At 36.5% G+C, this 24,834-nt stretch overlaps 1 protein-coding gene across 2 annotated transcripts in view; it reads left to right on the top strand.

The window, feature by feature from the left end:
* nek10 (NIMA-related kinase 10) overlaps window positions 1–24,407 on the top strand; it is a 56,197-nt gene extending 31,790 nt beyond the window's left edge. Inside the window, exons 23-36 of one of the 2 annotated variants that reach the window (XM_031904121.1) lie at window positions 172–247; window positions 1,264–1,393; window positions 4,428–4,498; window positions 5,405–5,618; window positions 8,104–8,224; window positions 10,477–10,563; window positions 13,039–13,090; window positions 14,665–14,702; window positions 16,436–16,536; window positions 18,026–18,136; window positions 20,404–20,491; window positions 20,624–20,676; window positions 20,759–20,814; window positions 23,890–24,407. In XM_031904121.1, coding sequence (XP_031759981.1) covers window positions 172–247; window positions 1,264–1,393; window positions 4,428–4,498; window positions 5,405–5,618; window positions 8,104–8,224; window positions 10,477–10,563; window positions 13,039–13,090; window positions 14,665–14,702; window positions 16,436–16,536; window positions 18,026–18,136; window positions 20,404–20,491; window positions 20,624–20,676; window positions 20,759–20,814; window positions 23,890–23,941 — 1,250 coding nt within the window. In that variant the 3' untranslated portion in view covers window positions 23,942–24,407. Of the gene's footprint in view, window positions 1–171; window positions 248–1,263; window positions 1,394–4,427; window positions 4,499–5,404; window positions 5,619–8,103; window positions 8,225–10,476; window positions 10,564–13,038; window positions 13,091–14,664; window positions 14,703–16,435; window positions 16,537–18,025; window positions 18,137–20,403; window positions 20,492–20,623; window positions 20,815–23,889 lie in introns of both variants that reach the window. The other variant, XM_031904120.1, reaches the window with a different exon arrangement.
* The last annotated feature ends 427 nt before the right edge of the window (window positions 24,408–24,834 follow it).

The raw sequence follows: 24,834 nt of genomic DNA, 5'->3' as shown, positions 1-24,834 counted from the left end.
TTAATTAAAACTCATAATTTAAGCAGTTGTAGGTCTAGAAGCTGATTGTATGTGAGCAGAGGTTCAAATTGAATAAAAACAGTGTCAAAGTATGAACTTACCCAAATAAGATGCATAAAATCAGGTTTTTTATGCTCATGATTTTAATATTCAATGCATCTGCATTTCTAGCTGACTTTGGTCTTGCTAAACAGAAGCAAGAAAATAGCAAACTTACATCGGTTGTGGGAACCATTTTATATTCTTGGTAAGTTTTCTATATCCCTTGTCATGCTTTTTGGGTGTAATTCTGATCCTCAGTGTTCACAAGAACCATGCAAGTTTTCTTATAACTTAACTAACATAATCGATTTAGCAAAATTAATTTGCTGAAAGAAAAATAATATAGATTCTTGCCTGTTAATTAAACATGAAAAGGGAAACGGGATCCCTCATTTTTAAAATAAAGGGCAGGATGCAATGTGCAAAAAACAGGCACAAACCACCATGTCATTTGTACTTTGCACCTTTCCGGCACTTAGTGCTGACTGGCACTCCACAAAGGAATCTAAAGACCTGAGCTTCACCCATTGGTACAGTGCTGCCTGTGCTTGGCAGCTCTTTCAACCCTGAGTATGCCCCTTAGCTTGCACATCTATCACCTACCTGGTTTAGAACACTTGGGCTGTCCAGTTCAAAGCTGGACACAAGCTGCGTGTAATAGCTAAAAACACACAACCTAACCCATATGTCATCATCCTGCCCCCAATGTCACCAGCACCTTTCCCCCCTCGTCTTGACTTTTAATGACACAAAGGTGGCAATCCTAGAAACTGAGCTCTAAGAGTACAGGTATGGGACCTGTTATCTACAATGTTTGGGACCTAGGAGCTCCATAGTCTATTAAAAAATAATTTAAACATTATTAATTAAACCCAATAGGATTGTTTTGTCACCAATAAGGATCAATTATATCTTCATGGGGACCAAATACAAGGTACTATTTTATTATTAAAGAGAAAAGAAAAATCATTTTTTTTAAATGAAATTATTTTATTAAAATTAAGCCTATGGGAGATGACCTTCCCGGAGCATTCTGGGTAACAGGTTTCCAGATAACATATCCAATACCTTGCATAAGAAACTCACAACTTTCCCCTGATTTTCCTTATAGTTTTTCTTTCAAACCCTCTATGACTAGTTCCAGTACTTCTCTTATACAATAATATGTAAATCTGAAAAACATAAATTTTATTCATTTTTTCCCTTTTCGTCTGTTTACAGCCCTGAAGTTGTTAAAAGTGAACCATATGGGGAAAAAGCTGACGTATGGGCTGCTGGATGTATTCTTTATGAGATGGCAGCACTCATTCCACCCTTTCACAGTACAAACATGCTGTCTTTAGCTAGCAAAGTACGCAGGTTTGCACTTTTTCTAACATTTCCCTGGTGACTTCTATGGATTTGACTTTAATAACATCTGGGATAGCAGTTTGAATGAATCATTTTCCACTCTTATTCAAACCATTGCTTGGTCGCCAGGGTAAATTGGACCCTAGTACCCAGACAGCTACTGAAATTCCAAACTGGCGAGCTGCTGAACAAAAAGCTAAATTATTTTAAAAATAGAAAAAATGAAGACTAATTGCAAATTGCCTCAGATCATCACTGTCTGCATCATACTAAGTTCATTTGAAGGTGAACTACTCCTTTGATTGGAGGGCTGGTACAACTGCATGCTGACTGAGCATTCAACACACAGAGGTTCATTAAAGGTTGGGTAGTTACGTTATTAATGCTGAAGTTGCAATTCCTTCTACATATACATTTAAAGTCCTATACAACGGAACATTTAATGATGTTACACTGTAGATAGAGGGATTGATATATGAAAATAGGTACTAAACCTCACAAGTGCCATTTTCCGTAGGAACCATTCAGGTGTTTGTTTTTATTTTCTAACCTGTAGTAGACTGTTCAAAACAAATGTCTAGCTTCTAGCTTTCACAATCTTTTCCCATAATACATTATTTACTATTTACTTACTGTATCGCAGGCCTTTAGGTAGATAACCACAATGACAACAATTTTCTTTAAAAAATGTGAGTTATGCCATCTTGCTAATCTCTGAATGGTCTTTGAAGCACAGCAGGGCATGTGCTGATTGATATATTTACAGAACAGCCTGGTTCAGTTTGATCTTATTTTTTTAAGCAAAGCAGCATCCCTGGGAAGAAGTGGCACATTTTGTGTTAGATCCTTCAACAGAATCTATAGTCTAAAGAGAAGCCAACCGGCCAGGGCATATGCATTGACAGCCAGTTTTTTTATTTGCTTAAGAAAGTAATTTTTATTGCAAAATGAAAAGCCAGAGAAGGGATGGTGGATTTACTGTAGTTTTAAGATAAAGTAGGCACAAACTCTGAACAAATATCAATAGGTTTTTATATGCATACCAATCTTGCTATGAAAACGTGTCACAGTTTGCATCTAATTTCTCCAATTTCATGGCATTCATTTGACTTGCTGATCCATAACAAGTTTGCACAGCAAATGCAACCAGATAATAAATATTAATTAACTAGTCTCACTCTTGCTAGACCTATATAAAATAGCATTAAATCCTGCTATTAAACAGCCAATTAAGTATTCTCACAATTCAACATAGGGAGCGCACAAAATGAGACAAAGCATTGGCACTGCTGTATGGAAAGATATTTTTGGTGAGATTTCATTCAGTGAGAAAAGTTTAGTTCATGGTTTATTATGTGAAAACTCTATTACAAATCTATGTCAAAATCTGCAGTTGAATTAGCAGATATGTTACCTAGTAAATATGATCAAAGTCCATCAAGTACACCCCCTCCAAATTCATAAATTCATTCCAGTGCACTAGTGATGCGCGGGTCAAGAAAAACCCACACCTGACCCTAACCCGAACCCTACCTGACCCAGCTTCTACCCTCTACTTATAGATTCCGAATTTATAGATGTGTACCCCGCCCCATTTGTGATATCATCGGGGAGCAGACATGCATCTCTAAAACCGGAGGCCAGCAGTGAAAGGTTCCACAAAGTAACCCGCAAATGGTGTCCCAAGGTCGGCCTGCCCCCGGGTCACATGGGTATTGGGCCAACCTGCATATCACTTCAATGCATTTATGTACACACATTCTTATCTACCTATCTATATACTCACATATATAAACTACATATTCCAATATCTTTACTAATTGTAGAGTTTAGTATCACAATATCCTTGGATATTATACTTTTCAAAAAAAATCCTCCAAGCACCTCTTAAAGACATTAACAGAATCTGCCATTACCACATCACTAGAAAGGGCATTCCACAACCTCACTGCCCTCACTGTGAAAAACCACTTACACTGCTTCAAATGAAAGTTTTGTTCTTCTAATCTAAATGGGTGGCCTCTGGTGTGTTTATCATTTTTATGGGGAAAAAGATCCCCCGCTATATGTCTATAATCCACTCTAATGTATAGAGTAACCATGCCCCCTCGCAAGCACATTTTTCCAGAGAAACAACCCCAACCTTGACAGTCTACCCTCATAGTTACTTTAATTGATTTGAATTAGTTTCAATTCATTACTGAACTTATTATAAATATCTATTTACGTGCATCTTAGGGCATACGCTGATAAATAAACATTCAAACATCTAATCAGTAAACACAGCTTCATAATTTGTATGTTACAATACAATAGAGCAATTTTCCATAAATAAATAATTCTTCTACCTTTAAAGAAGAAGGAAAGTCAACACTCAATGGGGATGGGGGTGTGCTCGCTACAAAGAACTCTGGGCCTGTGCAGTTTTTTGCCAACAGGAGCACCAGCCCTGGGTATCAGGTAAGTGAATACAATCACTGAGGGTGCCTAACATTTGGCACCTCCAAGTGATTGTGACTTTCCTTCATCTTTAACATGTTCTGAATATCTCTCTGCCTCCCTGGACTAATAATAAATGAAACTGATGGTATTTAGAAGCTGCTATATTAAAATTAAAATTGGTAGGCATCTTCTGCAATAACAAAAAAATATGCTTTAATGTTCACAATGTGGTATATAGACAGTAGCTTTTGGTGTAGAGTTTATTTTGCTAGCTATATCTAGCTGTTGTGTCATAGCACTGGGGAGACAACCCCCTGTTCAGCACTCTTGGACTGAATGACAGACTGTTGTATCTACCTTTATAATAACAGATCCCCTAGATAATGAATTGTTTTTATTAGAATGAAACCAAATCTATGAATGAAAAACTGCCTGCTGCTGAGGTGTACTCATCTCAGCGGTCTGCAAACTAACTTCAGCCTGATATAGTAAACGGAGGTCACAAACCGCTAGTAAAGAGGCAAACTCAAAGATAAAAAAAACATTTTTGCAAAAAAAATACAAAAAATGTTTTTGGACTTTTTGTCTTTTAGATAGTAGAAGCTGTATATGAACCAGTCCCTGAAGGAATCTACTCAGAGAAAGTTAAACATGTCATTACAAGGTAATGCTGCTATTTCAGTCATTATATTAACTGAAGCTATTTCATCAGCTTAAGGGCACTGTCATAAAAGGTTGATTCTTGGCCTGTGGATAAAAGCGAGGATCTGCCCTACGCTCTAAAAATCTTACTGATGTGCCTGCACCTGGAGCCAATGTGTCAGCCCGAGTGCACACGCACATAGTGAACTTCAGCATGAAACTGCTTGAGCATGCCGTTTCACTCTGAAATCTGATCCTTACACCTGCACCTGACAGGGACAATGTTAGGGGACAGTAGTTTTGCCAGGAAAGAGGGTACATCTCTGGTTTAGAAGGACAGCTATTAATCTAAAAATGGTCCTAAATCTTTAGAGGGTTTAAAGTTATTTGTAATTGCAGTCGAAAGCAATGATTGTTTATCCTTTCAGTTTTGTGGGTCCGACTCTCATTTAACAGGCGTCAGCTTTCCTCTGGGTCATTTAATCAGCTTTTTCAGTAGACTTGCATTTTCCTGCACGAGTCAGTTACATTTACAAACAACTATAAAACAACTGGAATGAATGTACTGTATATTGGAAAGTTGCTTACATTTTATTTCACTGCACAAAAAAGTAGTTTTTCGGTGGAGGACCTCTTTAATATGCTATTGCACAGAAAGCAGACGTTTGTTTACCACTGAGATAATAGCGATTTCCTTAGAAGTGGATATAAAAACAACTGTGTAACTACAAAAAGAATGGATAATGCTTCACTGTACCAAGCACTTGTTGTAGCGTTGGGTGCAAGAGCTGATCCTACTGCCAAGGGTCAATTATAACTTATGATGAACACGCTGCAGCACTCCAATTCTTGTGAAAAGTGTTTATTGTGCCAACAAACTAGGCTATGTAATAACAACTGTGTAACATTATGTATGATTCTCAATTAGGTGTTTGACATCAGATGCAGAGCTTCGTCCTGATATAGTGGAAGTATGTAGTCTCATATCGGATGTTATGATGAAATATGTGGATGGATTATCTTCTTGCCAACTGACCATGGAGAGAAAACTGGAGCGAGAGAGAAAGCGTGCCCAAAAATATTTAATGGAGACAAATAAAAATGCTGCCACATGTCGCCATCAGTTACTCATGCTTCCTCATGTGAGTACACTTTTTCTAGGAACATTGTTGCTTTTAGTAAGAACCAAAGTGGAATGTTATACTTGGTGTTAATCAGTATTTAAGTGAAACTCACAGTTTTTATACTATTGTTCCGGAGATCTTTTGACCAAAACCAAACCAAAGTCAAATTATACAAAAATGTAAGTGCTGTTGTCCTAAATTATCAACACTTACCTGCCAATATCCTAATTTCAAGTATCTGGAGTTACTTTAGTTGCCAGTAAAGTCACATGCAGATACGAATATTGATTCAGCTGGGCATAGAACAAAGTATTGTGAAAAACTATAAACCATAACACAGAATTATATAGGGACTTGGTGTCTATATATCTTGTACTTCATTCTCATTTTTTCCTGCCTTAAATCTAACTCTTACATATTCACAACCTTATTTTACCTTTCAGCAAATCTGCAAGGATTTGATAGTCTGGCAGGCAGGGCTGTTGTTTCTAGGTTTGCTTCCCTCTTGTCTTACTTGTCCTTGAGTTTAGTCATATTATTACAACTTGAGGTTGCCAGACTACAAGTATACTCTAAGGACACCAATGATATGTTTAGAGTTATAAATGGTATCACTTAGAGTCCAGAATGTATAATGGGGTCATTTATAAGGTACATGTATTTTTATGAAAAAAGCTGATTGAAACGACATGCTGCTTGATATGAAATTGGCCTATCTGGGTCTGTGAATGTTCATTTACACTATACTTGTTCAAAGGTGCAGAGATCACTGGAATCATTACAAGGGCTTTCTTTAAGTTCACTGTGAACACATTTTTTAACTTGGTTGACATAAATTTAATACAATTTACAATACTTTGTTTTTTTGATTTGTTTGTTAAAACTCCCCAAAGCTGCAGTCCTGGAGAATTAAAACCTCTATTGTATGTTACTTACACAGAGGTCAGTTTATTATAAAGTATTTAGCATGTTAAATGCCTCTGTTTGCCAAATTTTTCATAACTTCTTGATCCCTAGACCACACACAGATTCCAGGTCTTGAGAAACACTGATATGATAAGATACTTCAATCTAACACAAAAATAAAACCCATACTTCAAAATAATGACATCTGTGCGCTCTCTTCTCTTTCCTGCAACACCTACTGTACATAGCTCTATTACATAATAATATGCACATAGTATCTGTGTGTGCATACTTACATGCATATATATTTACAGGCCCGGATTTGTGGAAAGGCCACAAAGGCCCCGGGCCTAGGGCGGCATGCCGCCCCGCCGCAACAGAATTTTTAAATTTGTCTCCCATACGGAGCAGTCGGGACCTCTCCCCACTGCTCCGTACGGGAGTTTAAATGCGCGAATGCGCATGCGCATGCGCACTCAGGGGGAGAGGGCGCCGCGCGAATGCGCACTCGCGGGGGCGGCCTCGGGGCGCCCGCCAACTGAAATCCGGCCCTGTATATTTATGTGCAGTGATTTCATCTTCTATTGCTGAAGGCTGAGCCAAAATAATCTAGATAATTATTTGCACATTTTTTTCTTATTACAAAGTATCTATATTGAAAGGTGAAATGGGTGATACCTATATTGGTTAAGATAATAATCATAGCAAACTTAAGTGCTGAACAATGCAATGTTCGAAATGTTTGCTATCACCTGTAATTTTTTTCTGATCTTCATTTTAAAAGTTTTATACTGTAACATTTTGATTGCTTATCACATTTTTACTTCACTAAAAGGGGACATCAAACTATATAATGCCTCCTGTCTCTCCAAAGTAGGCTTCCAGACCTAATTTCAAATGCAGCAGGGTGACACAGTGGGAACCATCCCTACTAGCATTATGTCATCTCATTGGTATCTAATATGATTAAATTACTATGCAATTTTTGATTCCCAATCGCATTTTATAATATTTAGTTGTTTAGAGTTAGTTTGTTTTATGCCTCCAACAATGATTATATACTACCAACAAGATAGTAAACAGAGCATGCAATATTCTCACTGGACAATTTGTTACCATCATCTGAGCCCCTGCCCATGGAAGATATGGAAAAAGTTTATTGTGAAGTCTTTAAAAATTAATTTCTATTGTTGCTGGAATAGAAATCCCATGAAGCTTTTCCCCTTTGTTTATATTCATGTCTGGGAGTCCAGCAATATATTGGTGGAGCAAAACTGTACAAAGATGTCTCCTATAAAACTGTGAAAAATAATAGGATACCTTGGTATCCATCTGATTGAAGGATGGCTCTTCTTTCTTCCTAAAGTTCTGTGTCACTCATCTTTGACTTTGTCTAGAACAAAAATATGTACTGCTGCTATACATTACTGCCTCATTATGCTCCCAGCAGCACCTCTAATTTTTTTTTTCTTTTTTTTAAATAGGCCTTTACATTTTCCATTCCCTGTTCTAAGAATAATACAAGTACAAGGTCAAGTGCAAGAACTAATTGGTTATTATTATTTTATTTGTAAATCCTCTTCTTATTCTATGTTAGGATAACCTTGATGAATCAAGCATCAGCAGCAGTAGCAGCAGCAGCGGAGTAGCAAGCTACAAGAGTGATTTTTCAGAGAGCAGCATTATGACCCCAGGCTTTATACAAGCTGACAATCAAGGTATGGGACACCATGTATCATTTCCACTTGACAGCTGTTGCATAAACAACTCTGAAAATAGTAATTGAAATGCATTGAATTGTAAAATTTAATTTGTATATGTAAACGGGCAAATGTGCTCAGATCAGGCATGTAGAGGCATATGGTGAAAGCGGCAATTTGGGAATCGCAGCACGTGTGGCACTCGGGAACTTGTCTTGAAGCACAACTGTTTGCATATTCAGTAAACAAAGCAGCCTGTCTTAAATGTAGTGACTCTCATTATTCTCATTACACGTTGCAATTTCTGGCACTTTGTTAATATAACTTCTTTCAAACCAGATGTGCGACAGAACACTACATGTGTTATTAGTTTTAACATTTATACATGTACTTGCCAGTACTCTGATGAGCATGATAGCATAATAATATTCAAATAATATCTCTGCAGAACATTTAGGGGGTTAGTGAGCTTTTGGCCAGTGCCAAACAATTATCTAAGGGGTACATTTATCAATGTACGAATTAGTACGATTACAAAAAATTTGTCTTTTTTCTGATTTATAGAACTGTGCATATTTTCTACGATTTTTTCATTAATTTACGCAACTTTTTCGCACTCTGCATCAATTTGTGTGACAAATACGATCGTATTTGTCGCAATGAATACATAAGTTTCATTATTCATTCAAGCTTCGGTATCTTGACTTTCCTTTGGCCAGGTTGGAGCTGCATAGTGTCATTGAGTCCTATGGGAGGCTTCCAAAATCTTGCACTGAAGGTTTAAAGTCAGAAAGTTTTTCGTGCCATTTACAATCGTTCGGATACGAAAATTTGTAACTTTAGGATCGTACCACAATATTTTTGTACAACCACGATGCGATTTTTTGGGCAATTAAGCCACATCAGAAATTTTCGTCTTTAATCAGAATTTTTTGCACTAGTACTTTTTAGTTAATGATCTGAAATTCGGACTTTGATGGATCTGGCCCTAAGTGTAAACTCTTCCTGTAGCATTTACTAGTGAGTGTCTCACTAGTGTCTGTAGTCAGAGGGCTGCATTTTTCGAGCCCTAGCATAAATCTAAAAACAATACCTATAGTGCTTACATTTGTTTTTAAAAAAACTTTTTTTTTAGCTAATTTTAACTTTACAGAATGTAAAAAAAAAGCATTTTAAGAAACTGTTTCCAACTTTATCAAAGAGTCTTTGTACAGAGCACGCCATTTCCCTTGTTTGGTGAATCACTACTCAGTAGTAATGCATCAGTACTTTAAAGGGCTTATTTTTAAACACAATGTACAATGTACACTGCACAAATACAACCACAAATTTGCATGTTTGTTGAACAAAATGCAGTGTTATTTAGTAACGTAATGAGCTTTTAAATAAGGCTATACATAAACCTTTAAATTTGTAACAAAACTTGTAAAAAGTTCTGAGACACTGAAGTAAAACTTGCATTATGAGGATAAAAACCAGAAAGGTAATTTATGAATGTAGTATAGTTGGCACAGTGTAGCTTTAGATGCAAACTGACGTACAGTAGTTCTTACCCAAAAGGCAGTCTTCTTTCCCACAATTCTATTGTGATTGTGGCCGCACAGGGAGCTGCGCCTTCCTTTGTCACCCAATGTGTAAAAAGGGACAAATTTTACTTTTTTTGCAAATTGGGTGAAAGTTGTAGATAGCTTTTTCAGAATAAAAATCCATTTACTTTCAGAGCTCAGCATTAGAATCTTGGTAGCGTGTGCTTCTTTTGGCGAATGTCTGCTGCACCTATTGAGACAACCCACTGTGGGAATATAAAATTACTGGTGGGGTTTGCTTCAAATGAAGGGCCTTTGCCAGGAAAGCTACTAAAGCACTTTAGAAATATATTATGAATCTATCATTATGATAGAATGATACAAAATGTGCAAAGGAAACAAACTTGTATAATGAGAACTAAAATCTGGAATTTGGAGAACAGGAAAAAAGTTCTATGATTGATCAGCCTTCTTTTAGTCATTTTCTTTCAAACGAAAAAAAACCTTTAATCTGTCGTGCCTATGCCCAGATCTTTGTGACAGTATGCAGCCCTTTAAGGACTTAATGTTTTTTTATTGCTTTCTCAATTATTTATATGCAAATATTAAGTATGCCAATGATTTATGTTTACTTTTCTCTACCCTAATTGCTTTTTAAATTGTATAATACATTTCTTTGCTTCATATGACTGACAACTATTAATGTCTCATAGGGTTTTTTTTTATATTTGATCTATTTTGCAGACATCTTCATTGCACTAGATGATGAATTGGATCCATCTGATAACTTTAGTTGTGCAAGCTCCAGTTATTTTAAAGAATGCACCACTGGTAGGACTATTTTTGTGATTTACGGGTTTCTAAAATCCAAAAAATGTTTTTGCTGCTGCGTAACTTTGAGTTATATATTTCAATACAGGACATAATGAGACGTTTCTCTGCTGTGTGCAGCGTTAACATTGAAAGCAACTGATCACATACTATAACAGAAAACTTTGGCAACACAAAGGGCAAATAATGCCACAGTGCTACAATATGTAATGTGCAGTATATTTACAGTGCTTGAAAGTTTGTGAACCATTTTGAATTTTCAATATTTCTGCATATATGCTCCAAAGCATTATCTGCTATTCATGCAAGTCCTAAAACAAAAAACATTATACTTGTTCATTTTTTATTGAGGTAAATGATTCAGACTTACATATTTGTGTGTGGCAAGAACCTTTGAGATTCTCAGTTCATTTGAAGGGGGAATTAGGTGACAATCAGGTGTGATCCTAGGAGACCCTGCCTTATTTAAAGAAAAGGCTGCAGTATCATGGTTTGGCCATGTTTCGCTGCCTCTAGACTAGGTTAGCTTTCTGTTAAAAGAATTCTGAATTGTATCATCAAATTCTGGAGGAAAATTATCAGTGTATCATCTGTGAACAGAAGCTCAAGCGAAAGTGAATTTTAAACCTATAGAAATGTTGAAAGGCCTGAAGTGAGCAGTTCATGTGAAGAAGTCTACCAACATCACTGAAGCTGTGGGCTAAAATTCCTCCAAGCCGATATGCAGAACTACTCTGCAGTTCCTGGAAATTGTTAGTTGCAGTTATTGCTGGCCAAAGGGGACATGCCAGCAACTGAAAGGTTCACATACTTTTGCCACACACAAATATGCAACTTTAAATTATTACAAACATGTACAACATGTACAAACATATTTTTGGCTCATTTGTTTAAATGGATTCTCATTTTGTCACTGTGACATATGCATTTATGGCCATCACCATTTTTTTCCCACCCACTGCACTAACTATATTGCTGGTATACTATATTGCTGGTATGATCAGAGCCCTGTCTTGAGTGATTTTTACTGCTGATTAAAAGACAACGAGACCAAGGAAGGGCACCCCATATTTACCCCAGTAATTTTATCTTAATTCTGTCTTTTATGTAAAACACGCGCTGGTACTGCTTTTTTAAAGATTTAGTTAGTGTTCATCACAGCACTTTTGCTTGGTGCTCTACTATCGGCTCAGTTTCTTAAAGTGTCTGTGCACTGAAGCAGTAATGTAATTTGGCAGCACCACCAATAGTTTATTGACCCTTTCTTGTCTGTTAACAGAATGCTATGCGTAGAGACTAGTAGAGAAATTTCCACCATTTCTTTAGAAGTGGAGATTTCACCATGCAGTGTTAAAATATGTAGTGAAACAGCAGATAGTAGAAATTATAACTTCCACTATAGTACACTTTATACTACGTTGGCATGCAGTAGATGGAAACTATCTTCAGAGAAATTAACATAAAATACTTAATAGTGGCTTCAACAAAGTATTAAGCACCTTACTCTCATAAAATGTGTTTATATAACAACAGACCAATTATTTCAGGGATCCCCAACCTTTATTTATTAGTGAGCCACACTCAGATGTTAAAAGTGTTGGTGAGCCACACAAGCATGAAAAAGTTTTTGGGGATGCCAAATAAGGTCTGTGATTGGCGGTTTAGTAGCCCCATGTGGACTGCTGGCCTGCAAGAGGCTCTGCTTGGAGAAAAACTGTGTCTCTGTGATTACAAAACTTGCCTCCAAGTCAGAAATTTAAAAAATGGGCACTTACATTGAGGTCACTGGGGCAATATCAAAGGGGGTGATGAGCAACATGTTGCTCATGAGCCACTGGTTGGGGATCACTAGAATACACACAGCTTTTAATTTTAGACTGTAAACTCTTTAGGATGGGGCCCTTTTGTATTGTGAGTTTAGAGCTTAATACATTTTTAGAAGTGTTTTTTTATCAAATGGTGAGTTCTAACTTTCACCCATTGATAAATATGCTTCTAAAAATCCTAAATGAATGAATAGAATGTGGGTGAGTTTTTATGTATTAAGCTCTAAACTCACATTTTGATAAATCTGCCCCTAGCTAGAGTGTATTTAACAGGCCAGCCATATAGAGATTTTTATATAATTTACATTTTATTTAGACTTAATTGTATTAACATTTTGTGTGAGCAACTCTGATGAAGTTATGCCAAAGGCCAAAACAGAAAACTAGGCCAAGCAATATACTGATTCAGTATGTGGATGTTCGTTTGCATCCTTATTGATAAATAAGAGCTAAAGTTGCAGCATGAGCAACAAAACTGAAATTATAGTGAATGTATTGCCAGTAAAAAAATATGTCAATTTCTGTCCATTTTTACACTTTGGTCTTGCGGTTAACAATCCCTGCTGTGTATAATTTGGATCATAATGGTTTAATATTATTTAAAAATGAAGCTGTTATGAGCAACAGTAATGCCAATTTCTTTTGACAGGGTTGTTGAAACGAAGTATCAGTGCTTCTGCTGGAGAAAGACACGAGACCAGGTTTGTATAATTATATGGTATCTTACTGATAAAGAATTTTGTTTAGCAATGTCTAATAGAGAAAATGTATATGGAAAAATACAACATATTCTGTGGCATTAGAAGCTATTTCACAATTATGATTGCAAATGTCTATGTTAACTACAGACAAAATTGTCCAGAAACAAAAGGACTAAAGGCCAAAAGCGTATTGCCTATTATTAGTTTTATTATATAGAGATGATGTACAGGGTTCCACGTAAGCGAAAAATGTGTCATTTTGATTTTAAAATACTGGATAGGATGTTGTGGCAATTAGGTTTCCTCTCCATGCAAACCTTACCTTGCAAACATATTGTGCTTTCAGGGTGTAGTAACTGGGCATCTGCTGTATCCCATAATGAACGCAGAGGACCAATAACTGCTAAATGCAAGTGTTCACTTCATTAGGACATCTGCTTTAATGAACTGAAAGCTTTTATGCCTGTCTCTGTCATCAAAGAAAGATCAAACAAGAAAGACCTTGTAGACTGATTTACATGTTTTTTTGTTATTTTGCCATGCTACAGTATAGACAGCTTTAGTCTACTCCTTCATACACTTGTCTACTTTATATACAGTAGATATATGCATTTAGAGAATGTATGATCATTGATCTTATTAAAGGGGTTCTTCACCTTCCAAACATTTTTTTCACAACTCTGTAAACTGTTCTAAGTTGATACTTTTGGTAATACATTACTTATCTTTGGCCATGCATTGGGGTAATGGCACATGGTAAGATTTGTCACCCAAGGTTAATTTCCAAAATTTCCATCCCCTTTCCTAAAATGCAAAGGAAGTCATTAAGCCGAATCACCATGAGTAATGTAATTTACTTGCGGTGAATCTAATGTTAGGAAAGGAGATGTTGTTTTTTGGGAGATTTGTCACCCAAGGTAGTGCAGATTTAACTGTGGGTGACAAATCTTACGGTGTGCCATCACCCTTAGGTGATGAATTAGTTATCTTGCTGAGGATAATCCCTGAGTTTTAGTAAAGCCATTTGATATAATTGATACAATAGTTGCTAACATTCCATAGATGCTGCTGGGAAATGTATCAACTAATGTAGCAAACTGGAACAGTTCAGAGATATTGAAATATTGAAGTTGTTGATGGAAGAGGATGTCATACCCACAGCCCTCCATCTTAAAGTCTCTAAAAATGTAATTGAATGCAGTATAGCCCCTTGCAATGCTGGTTCTGACTATTAAAAGTAGTGTGGAATAAGCCATATGCTTAACAAAGCTGTAAAGAAGCATGCAGTGCATTGTGGGAAACAGACTTGGCTGTAGGAAAGCTGGTTTCTGCTGTTTTAGTTTAACAATCAGAACAAGTACAATTACTGTATTAATGGAAAGTTGCTTAAAATTCTATTTTCTTTAATTTAGCAAAATGTTCCTTTTGGGTTTACGTCCCCTGTAGCATCATTTTCAAGCCTTGCTGTGAACTCTTTCATCAGGCATATTGAAAAAGAGCAGTACATTTGAAAAGAGATTGAAACACGTGAATTTGAACATTATGAATATTTTATTTTTAATTATATTTTACAGAGACCGTAGTGGAAGCGCCAGTTCTAAGTCAAGACCAGGTATTTTTGGCTTTTATTTCAGCTTTTGGAAATATAACTTTTTTTAAAGGGGTTGTTCAAATAGATATATTATATGTAATATGTATAGCTATAATATGATTTATAATATATATGTATAAGAAATATTATATGCAACTTTTAAACTGGTCTTTAACATTTATTTTGTATGCTGACCCAAGGAACCAAAATATAAACTGACTGACTTCAATTTGACTTTTTTTTTTTTAATTATTGCATGTATTTCATTTCAGTTTTCCTACTATTCGTCTTCTATTTCTATTAAAAAAACAGCTCCCTGATTGCTAGGATAGTTAACCCATAGCACCCAAATAGCAGTCCAAATACCAAGCCTCAAAGCAGCAAAACAAAAAAGTGAATACTAAAAAAACACAAAAAGAACTGCAATTTGTCTATTTGGCTGTATAACCCTCCCCCTTCATGTTCCCTTTGCCACATCATTGATTTGCATTTCATCAGTTTCTTGAATGAGTGTGTGTTCTAGTTCTACTTTATTAGTTTCTGTAATCATGCTACATCTTGGTTCTTTTCTTATGTATCTACAGATACCATGCCAATTCAGCAGTTCTGTCCCCTTTCATCTAGTATATCAACACTTTATGGTCACACTATTGCCACAATCATGTCCTTTTTTCCTCGAGAAACGAATATAGCACACATACATGCCCTTATATGTTCCTGGATGTCTACCCTGTTCCTCACAAAACATTTGCTGTTTCACATCACTGACTTCCTCTGCCATCCCCTGTCTTTAACCTTTTTCTCTAGCTGCTCCTTAGCTCTGAAATTCCAGCCCTTAAAGGAGAAGGAAAGGCAGTTTGGCATGTTAGCCACATTAGTGCAAGTTAGAATGCTACTGTATATTTATTCTGCAGAAAGCTTACTATACCTGAGTAAACAGCATTCGAAGCTTCCTCTGTTTGTTTAAGTTAGCAGCTGCCATTTTAGCTTGGTCTCACTAGCATACAAGCTGCTGGTAGCTCAGGTTACACAACACAGTTGGGAGGGGGAGCAAATTCTGATAGGAGGGTGAGTGAATTCTGATGGGAGGGGGAGTAGGAGAAGGGAGAGGGAGAGAGGGGCAAACTGAGCAGACTTGTGCCTGTGCCCTGAAGAATTTTTCTGAGAGAAGGAAGTCTGACACTGAAGAACATGTGTACACAAAAGAAGAAAAGAAATCCAGTGTTTCTTTTGATAGAGGATTCAGTGCAGAATGTCCAAGTGCTTATGGCTGTATTTACATAGACCTTTCTGATAAAGCTTACTTAGTTTTTACCTTTACTTCTCTTTTAAAGCCATGCTTTTCTCTCCCTTAAATTTAAAGCTAAATTTAAATCCCACCTGTACTTTAAAGACCCACATCTGTTACCCTTCCATTTCAGTCTGTAAATTATTTGCTAAGACTGTATGGGCATGGGCTGATTTCCTCCAGTGTCTTTTATAAATAATACACAGTTAAATGTCCTTTTCTTTGGCAAAAACACACCTACCATAAAATATGTTTCTGATTTTTTAACAAAGCTGTACTGGGCATTAATGTGCTCCCTTTTGTGTGCTGGTCCACCCTAGTCCATGCCATGAAGTGACTAAGAAACAGGCAGCACATTTTTAAAGAGGTTGTTCTTAAAAAGCAGAGTTATCTTTCAAATGGAATTTCAGCCATTTTAAAATTGATTAAACAAATTAAATGAAGGTCTTTCTCTTGCATATTTTAGCATCTGCCGGTATTGCTGTATCTCAGAGAAAAGTCCGTCAGATAAGTGATCCCATTCAACAGATTTTAATCCAGTTACATAAAATCATATATATCACACAGGTATGTATCAGCTCCATATTAATAGAGAGTAAACTTCTTTTTAAAACACGTTGTGTTAAAGGGATTCTGTCATGATATTTATGGTATTATAGTTTCTATTACTATACACTGTTCACATTGCCAATAATTGCTTCTACCATTTAAAATGTTATTCTTGAACCACTAAATGTATTTTTTTTTAACTGTAATACTGGCGTGTAGGCAGCCATCTTAAGGAATTGTGCCTGATTTTGAGCTTTCAGAAGGAGCCAGCACTGCATATTAGAACTGCTTTCAGATAAGCTATTGTTTCTCCTACTTATTGTAATTGAAGTAATCATGACTTGGCTGAGCTGGACTTGGATGTTTATTATTGAGTGTTATTCTGATATCTACCACTAGGGACACAGGGGCATGGGAGCATTTTTAGAAACACAGGTGTCAGGGAGCCACTATCTTGCTACCTTCCCATTGTTCTGTTGATCAACTGCTGGGGGGGAAATGAAGGGGGGTAATATCACTCTAATTTGCAGCGCAGCAGTAAAGAGTGACCTGGGAAACTAAGAACATGTTTCATTCCTGTATGTTGTGCTGTGTTTATTGTTATTGTGTTTCCGCATGGTATATTTTCCTTTTAAATATATACTATAGAAAACATAACACAAACAATAAGTATAGGATTCAGAACATTTTAAAAACCTCTTTCCACTCTGAGACTAAATAAGCTCTTCTTAGCATCAGTATGCCCTACCTTAACCCATGTGAGGACTCATTTTCATGGGCACTGGGCACCTTGCACTTTTCTCTGCAGTTAGCTGCAGTTGAAACCACTTTTATTAAAGGTACTTGTGTCAGTATGTGCTCTTTGATCCCATTCTGAATCGGAAGCTGCTGCACCACTTGAGCAAAAGCTTGAGGGTTCCCTCAGCGCATTGCATCAATAGGCACAGCACACTTGTACCGAAAGTATAAGGCCCACACATCACTCTCCAAACACTGAAAATGATGATGCCAGACAGACGTAGAAAGGATTCAATGCAACAACGCCCTATTTGTGACAATGCACATTTGTATCCATTTTTGGGCCTCAGATGCATTGCAGTAGGTGCAGTGCAAATGTATGAGAATCATCTATTTGCATTGCAATGATGGAATTCTGGGAAAAACGGTGCATTTTGGGAAAAAACACAGCGATTGCGCTCAAAATTTCACTTTGCACCCTGCATATAGCTAAGAGAATGTGCCCTTTTGTGTTGTTGCGTGTTAGTTTCCTGGGCATAGTTTCATATTCAGTGTGAGAGCTCAGTGCTGCCACCCTGTGACTGAAAAAAACATTTGTACATATTCTTTAAAAAAGGCTATAAAATATATAAATAAAGTGACAGTAAAAGGCAGCCCCAAAGAAAACTAGCTCAGATAGTTTGGACTGTAATAATGTATTTAATGCTGTAACTGATGCATCATGCTACAATTGTCCTGCAAATCTCAGAGTTCTTTCTTTATTGTATAGCTGCCTCCAGCTTTGCATGGAAATTTGAAAAGGAGGATTATTGAACGATACAAAAAATCTCTTTTCAGTCTTCAAAGTAACCCATGTAGTCTGAAAGCAGAAATCAAAAAGGTATGATTTTTTTAATAACAATGTACAGGCAAAGGATCCGTAACCTCCCCCCCCCCCGATAAGCTCTGTTTTCATCAAATTATTCTAGATTTAACATGATTTCCTTTTTCTCTCTAATAATAGAACAGTACCTGTTACTTGATCCTAACTAAGCTGCATGAATCCATATGCCTGTTGGGTTTATTTCAAGTTTAAATTATTTTTTAGTAGACAAAGTATGGCGATCCAAATTCCAGAAAGACCCATTACCCAGAAAGACTCAGGTCCCAAGCATTCTGGATACCAGCTCCCATACCCATACAAGGTTCCCATCATGTGTTTCTACAATATTCAGCTTATTTAAACATTATAAAGTAGCTCTGTATGACTAATATCTTGACTTAATAATAGTTTTTATGGTGCCAAAAATGCTATAAATGTTGAAAGAATATAGAATTTTTTCTTGGCTAATATGGCTTATCTGCTGTAAAGGTCTCCAAAATGATAGCCTTGTACCTTTGGGAATACCGATAACTACTTCATTATCCTTCACTATGGCAAATATGTTCACTTCAATAAACTACTTGAACATAGTGAAATCACATTCTACTCTTCTTTTTCAACGAGTCTTAAGTTTGAATTAATCTTGAAAACACAAATTGAAAATTAGCTTAAAATTTGTGAATACAACTCCCCCTCGACTTCTACATGAACTCACCCGTTTTTTAAGTTTTTTTGTACTTAATAAATTACAAAAATTCAAGTCTTGAAAATGTAAATATGTGTTTTTGCCACAAAATAAACTGTCACTTAGACTCACTTATGTTCTTTCTGTGTATTATGATTGTGGGCAAACAGAATTTCTGTCTTGCAAGTCATCTACACAAAAAGGCTAACATTTCCAATAAAGGAAGCCAATACAGTGCCTGGTTTCACAATATACAAAGCAATACAATGGAGTTGTGTCATATATGAAATAGATAAATAAGGACTAAAACTAAAGGAAGCAGAAGCACCTAATTCACAGACTAGATAGTCCAACAGATTGTTTCATGCTTTGTTTCCATGTAAGAAAAATACCATCATTATTGAGAATGTTTCACTGTACAAAACTAAGAAATCACTCAGCAGAGAATGTCTTGAGTTTCTTAATTAATAATATACAAATTATCAAATAATTCAAAAGTTATATCTTAAAATATTAGGTCACATTTTAAAGTAATGTGAGCGTGTTCATTAATAACTAATTCAGGGTTTATGTTAAGGAAAGTGGGTATGTGGCCACCCAGGAAAGGATTTTGGAAGGGATCTAAAGAGACCCTATTTTTCTGGCCATACACCTGGTTGGGAAGATATGGTGAAAAATTTGTGATCTTTATTGTCTCCCCACCCCTAAACCCAGGATAGGTAAGGTCCAGTAGCCTGTAGGTTTTTGATCCCCTTACCCTCAAGCTGGGGTGGTGTCTTAAAAATAACCCCACACTTACCTATACAACCACCCGCTTAACGCTTTAATAATAAAAAAGTGACCCTGAAGGATGACTAATAAATCAAGATTTTAAATGATAATGGTGTGGATTGTGTAAGGCAGGATATGATTTATGTCTTTTAGTTTTACCAGTACTATTGTTCCATGTTGAGGAAATGCCCCTTCCCCAAAACCAAATATTTCTCCACACTGTTAAATGCAATGGCAACAATATCAACAATATAGTGTGATATTGGGAGTGAGCCATCAGATCAGGTACTGCTTCGGGTGTGCCTTGCAATGTTACATTCAGCAGCTTTATGGAGAATCTTAGACTGAATCTAAACTAATGTTGGTTTTAGAAAGTGGGTTCTCTTAGTAACGGAAGGGGGGGATCACCCATATTTAACGAGGATTTCCCATGATCAGTGATAACAACTAGCTTCAGAAGATAAACCACATTATAAAGATTTACAATAATCTGTACTTACTCTCTAGTAGGAGGTGGCTTTATATGGCACATATTTAGGATTCACTGTTACCAAACACTTTATAAATAATATTGATATTCTTCCAGGATATGTCCTTCTGCAGCCAATCGTTTTGCTTTGGATATTCCCTTACAGTTACTAGCTTCTATTTTCTTTATAGTTAATGTCACATGTCCTTACAGGTTCTTAGGCTGAACTAAGTATGTCTTCTGGTATCCTTTAAAATGCAGAGAAAATGACAGATCACACTAGGCAATGAAGCCACAGTGACAATGTTCTGCTGCAACAATTTAAAAACAATATTTACTAATTTTTGTGCTTGTGATTAGGTTTTGCAGGGATCACCTGAAATAATTGAGCCCAGTTTTTTTACTGCCGACTGCCATGGACTGCTTCAGTCACTGGGGGAGAAATCAGGTTAGTAACCCAGTAACAGAAACATTAAAAAGTGACTATATATATATTATTTTTTATACTATATATTAATATGTCATGTCAAGTTTCTATATTTCTATTTGCCATTGCAAACAATAGGTATTTGTTTTACAGGTAATCCTAATTGCTTTGATTTTGAGGGAGGAATAACATATGAGCAAATGCAGGTAAGGCACTCATTTGATTTTGCACAGTATTTACAGTCAGTTTTCTATTTGTATTTATTTCATGCTCTCTTTTTATGTCCAGACTATAATAGAGGATGTCCTGGAAGACAGTGGCTATTACAGTATTAATTCCAACAGGTATGAAAAATTACGTACATATTTGCTTACCTTTCTTAAGCTTTTATTTATCGTAGTTGCGCAAAAATGTACACATGGCAAACAATTCACCAATGAGAATTCTACGTATTATAGATGCAAGAGATATCACCAATGAAAATACAAATTACCAGCACTATGTCAGGAAACTTGCTGTTATCTCACACATGGTGATTATTATACTATTTTGGCTTTCTTACACTGGAAGCAGACGTAAAGATGAAGGACATAGTTGTTTAGTTTAGCCAGGAACATTGCTTTGCAGCCAATATGGATTTATGCAAATTAGTTAGGATCAAGTACAAGGTACTGTTTTATAATTACAGAGAAAAAAAAAGAAAATAATTTTTAATAATTGGAATTATTTGCTTATAATGGGATCTATGGAACATGGCCTTCTCATAATTAGGTGCTTTCTAGATAATGGGTTTTTCAGATAAGGTATCCCAAACCTGTATCCCTTACTTACATTCTGTTATAGGCAGGATAATCTCTTTCAGATGATGAGTATCTTGGACATAAACCAACACATGGGTGCCCCCGCTGTGAAATGTAAGAGAAGGGCAGTGTAGCTGGGCATTAGAAAGTATAGAACAAAGCTCCTACATCACATTCTTTTAAGAAGTTTGAAAATCTTTGGCCTTGAGTGGTTCTTTAAACCAAAAAAGTCTGGATCAGAGAAAGCTATACCTTCAAGCTCAAAGCCCAGAGGAACCTAGATCAGCAATAGATTTTGATGTCTACCTGATTACAGGGAGAAGAGACACATTGCTGCCCACTACCTATCAAACCTTGTCTATGAAAGACTTACATATTAGAGCTAAGGATAGTTGAAACGCATTATAACATGACAAGCTGCACCAAATCAGACATTAGATCATAAACTGGGCTTTCAGCATGAAGAAGACTTTTAACTTTCTATGTTATGTTATGTAGATTTTTGTTATTAAACAGTGCACACAAAACACATATTTTTATGCTAAAAAGTAATTAAAGTGTAATGGAAAAACAGGGTCTTTTGAGTTTTGTAAACAATTATTTCTGGGTAAAGTTAATTTCAGGTATCACCTCAAAATATGCAAAAGTGAGGTAGAATATCTGCTGGTGGAGAAGCAACTGAAACATCTTGTGCCTGTCATTGAGTTTAATGCAATCAACCTCTGCTACAGGATGCTTTCAGCCTAAAAATGCTCAAATGTGCATTTTTTTGGGTTAGAGGCTCCCAGTGTTTTTTTCCTGGTCAGTAATGTGTAACTGATGGGGAACTGAACCAACTGTTTTTCAGATAATTCATGGAGTTTAGGAATTTTATATTATTATGTATTTAGGTAAGACTGGAAATGTCTAATTTTTTGAAAGCCATGAGCGATCTAGAAAGGTCATTGTCACGAATGCCACCACAGACGTACGTGACCAGGCGGGCAGCTGTAAGGGTTAACACATCAACTACACAGTTTTCCGCTAACTCATGCAATCAAACCCCAAACAGCCCCAACCCGCCTAAACTTAACAAACTGCCACCACCGCGTTTAAAGGCCACAAGCACCCAAGTCTAAAGGTTCTATTGCACACTGACACTTCACAAAGGCAAATCACTCCAGACTCCTAGCTAAGCACTCTCGCAGACAATGCAAGTTAGTCTACAGACACCACACAACTTTCCCACCAGCAAACAAAAGGTTAAGCAGACACACTTTCCTTATAACTAGCAAGGGGTTAAAACACATTTACATACACACTCTTCTTAAGGCATAAAGGTTCAATAAAGCACAAAGAAAAACTTATTAAATTTTATATTTAATAATCCAAAGTGGACAGTGCATTTGTTATATAAAAACAGTGAATGTTACAAAAAGACATACATGTTGCAAAACAGCTAAAAAATAAAAGGGATAAAAATGCAGAAACCTACATACATCACCAACTGAATGATCCTAAGTAATTCCTGTTTCCGGGGGGATGGAGAAATAGCAACATATACCTCCCGAGCAGCTCGGTCCCCAAAGGCATATTTCTTCCCAGTTGTCTGGGCCATTGATATACAGTTCACAAGGTTCACACCCCCAGTTTACAAAGTTCACGCCCCCATCCAATGAGAAAGGTGAGGGCAAGTCAAGATTTGGTTACTGGCTGTCCTGCTGACATTTTTATTTTCCAGATATCCTTAAATACTTATGGGTATTCACCAGAATTATAGAACCATGTGCATTATGTGGGAAATGGAATTCCCTTTTCATAGACACCCAACACACCCGGCCTAACCCATATTATTCTGGTTTTATCAGAATATGAGATAATCCCACAATGGATCATCATAACACGGGAGTGTTTGGAGTCTGTGGGAAGCTCTAGCTACAAGCTAATGACTGGGCGCCATGATTTTTATCTTTAGTAAAAGGTATTTATTTTATGGGCCCAGAGAAATATTAGCTAAGAATCTGCTAAGAAGAGACAGACCTGGTATGATAATTTGGTTACCCTTGTTGATTAATTTTGGCTCTTCACACCTCGCCAGCCAGCCCGACTTAAGTGGCATTTAGGGGGTATTTGTGAATTAACCCCTACTGTGAGGGGTTTCCTTCAATTGTGGATTCCAAGCAGACTTCTAAATAGAAAACTTAACCCTTTACTGCTGGGCCTAACATGACAGTCATGTTATTAAAGTATATTTAGATATAATAGCATGCTCCGTTGTTATTAATTACACAAAATGCATAATATAGTATTGATTATTCAGAGCTAGCTAAAAACTACGGATGCACTGAATCCTGGATTTAGTTCTTATCCAAGCTTTTTAGCAGTATTTGGATTTGCCTGAATCCAAACCCTGTATAAAGCAACAAATTTGCTGTGCACATTGGCTATTTTTGCCTGTGCTGGCAATTTCTGGCAGTGCAGAGGGTTTGGATTCAGTTTGGTATTTGGTCGAATACAAAATAGTTGGGTTCGATGCATTCTTACTAAAAACCTCACTCTGCCATAGGAATACTAATGTTAAATATAATTTGGTATGTTGCGGTTCTTAAGATGAATAACATCATCACTTTCTCTTTCTAGATACTATTCTTATCCATGGGGAGTCAGAAATCCATCAACAGGAAAAAGATAGCCTTTATTCTTATTGGTCTAGAGTTGTTATTTTTATTTTTTTATTAAAACTGAAGGGATTTATTCGGTTGACTAAAGCTGCTTACCATATACACAAGAGGACAACCTTAGTTGTTAGGGCTGCTCTTGGAGACACTTTAAAGCATTGGAATATTATTGTACTATTTGTCCGGTGCATATAACATTTTGCAGAAGCAATATTAAGGATTACTAGATCATAATATATTCTAAACACATGTATATACCTTTTCTGTTTCTGGATAATTGCCTGTTTTTTGTATAGGAGTGTATATAAAGCGCATAAAGTTGCACAACTGTTTGCTGTATGGGAGAAAATGCAATCTGTACAGTAAGGTTTTATGGGGTTGCAAATAAAACTCGCTGCACTTTTTTAACTGCATGACTTTTAACTCAATATAAAGAATTGGATGATAAAGAAGAATGTTAATAAAATATATTAATAGTGATTATTCTTTCTGGTGGATGTTTTCTTACAAAAGGGACCAGGGATATGTAATGCTTTTAGCCTTAGCTTTATTTTGTTTTCACCAACCTGTTCCTTTTGTCCATGTACCCCTGATGTTTGATTACAGTGTAACACAGAGAAAGCAAAATTGCCAAGTAATAGTCTAAGTTTGATAACAGCAATTGCACTTCTAAAGGGGATTTCCATTCAACAGCTCTAGAGTTCCATGTGAGGCTATTTTTATTAAATTATATTTTTATATAGCTGACATTCATGTCCACTCCTGCTCCAGTGAAGCTTACAGTCTAAAGTCCCTACCACGATCGCACTCACAGTCGTGTCAGTTTTATCAGGAGCCAATTACCTGCCTGGATGTTTGGGAGGAAACCAGAATACCAAAGGGAAACCCACACAGACATGGCGAGAAC

Source organism: Xenopus tropicalis, chromosome 6 (assembly GCF_000004195.4).
Source record: "Xenopus tropicalis strain Nigerian chromosome 6, UCB_Xtro_10.0, whole genome shotgun sequence".
NCBI lineage: Eukaryota > Metazoa > Chordata > Amphibia > Anura > Pipidae > Xenopus > Xenopus tropicalis.
Note: the sequence above shows the minus strand (reverse complement) of the source record. Positions and strands in the feature narration are given on the sequence as shown.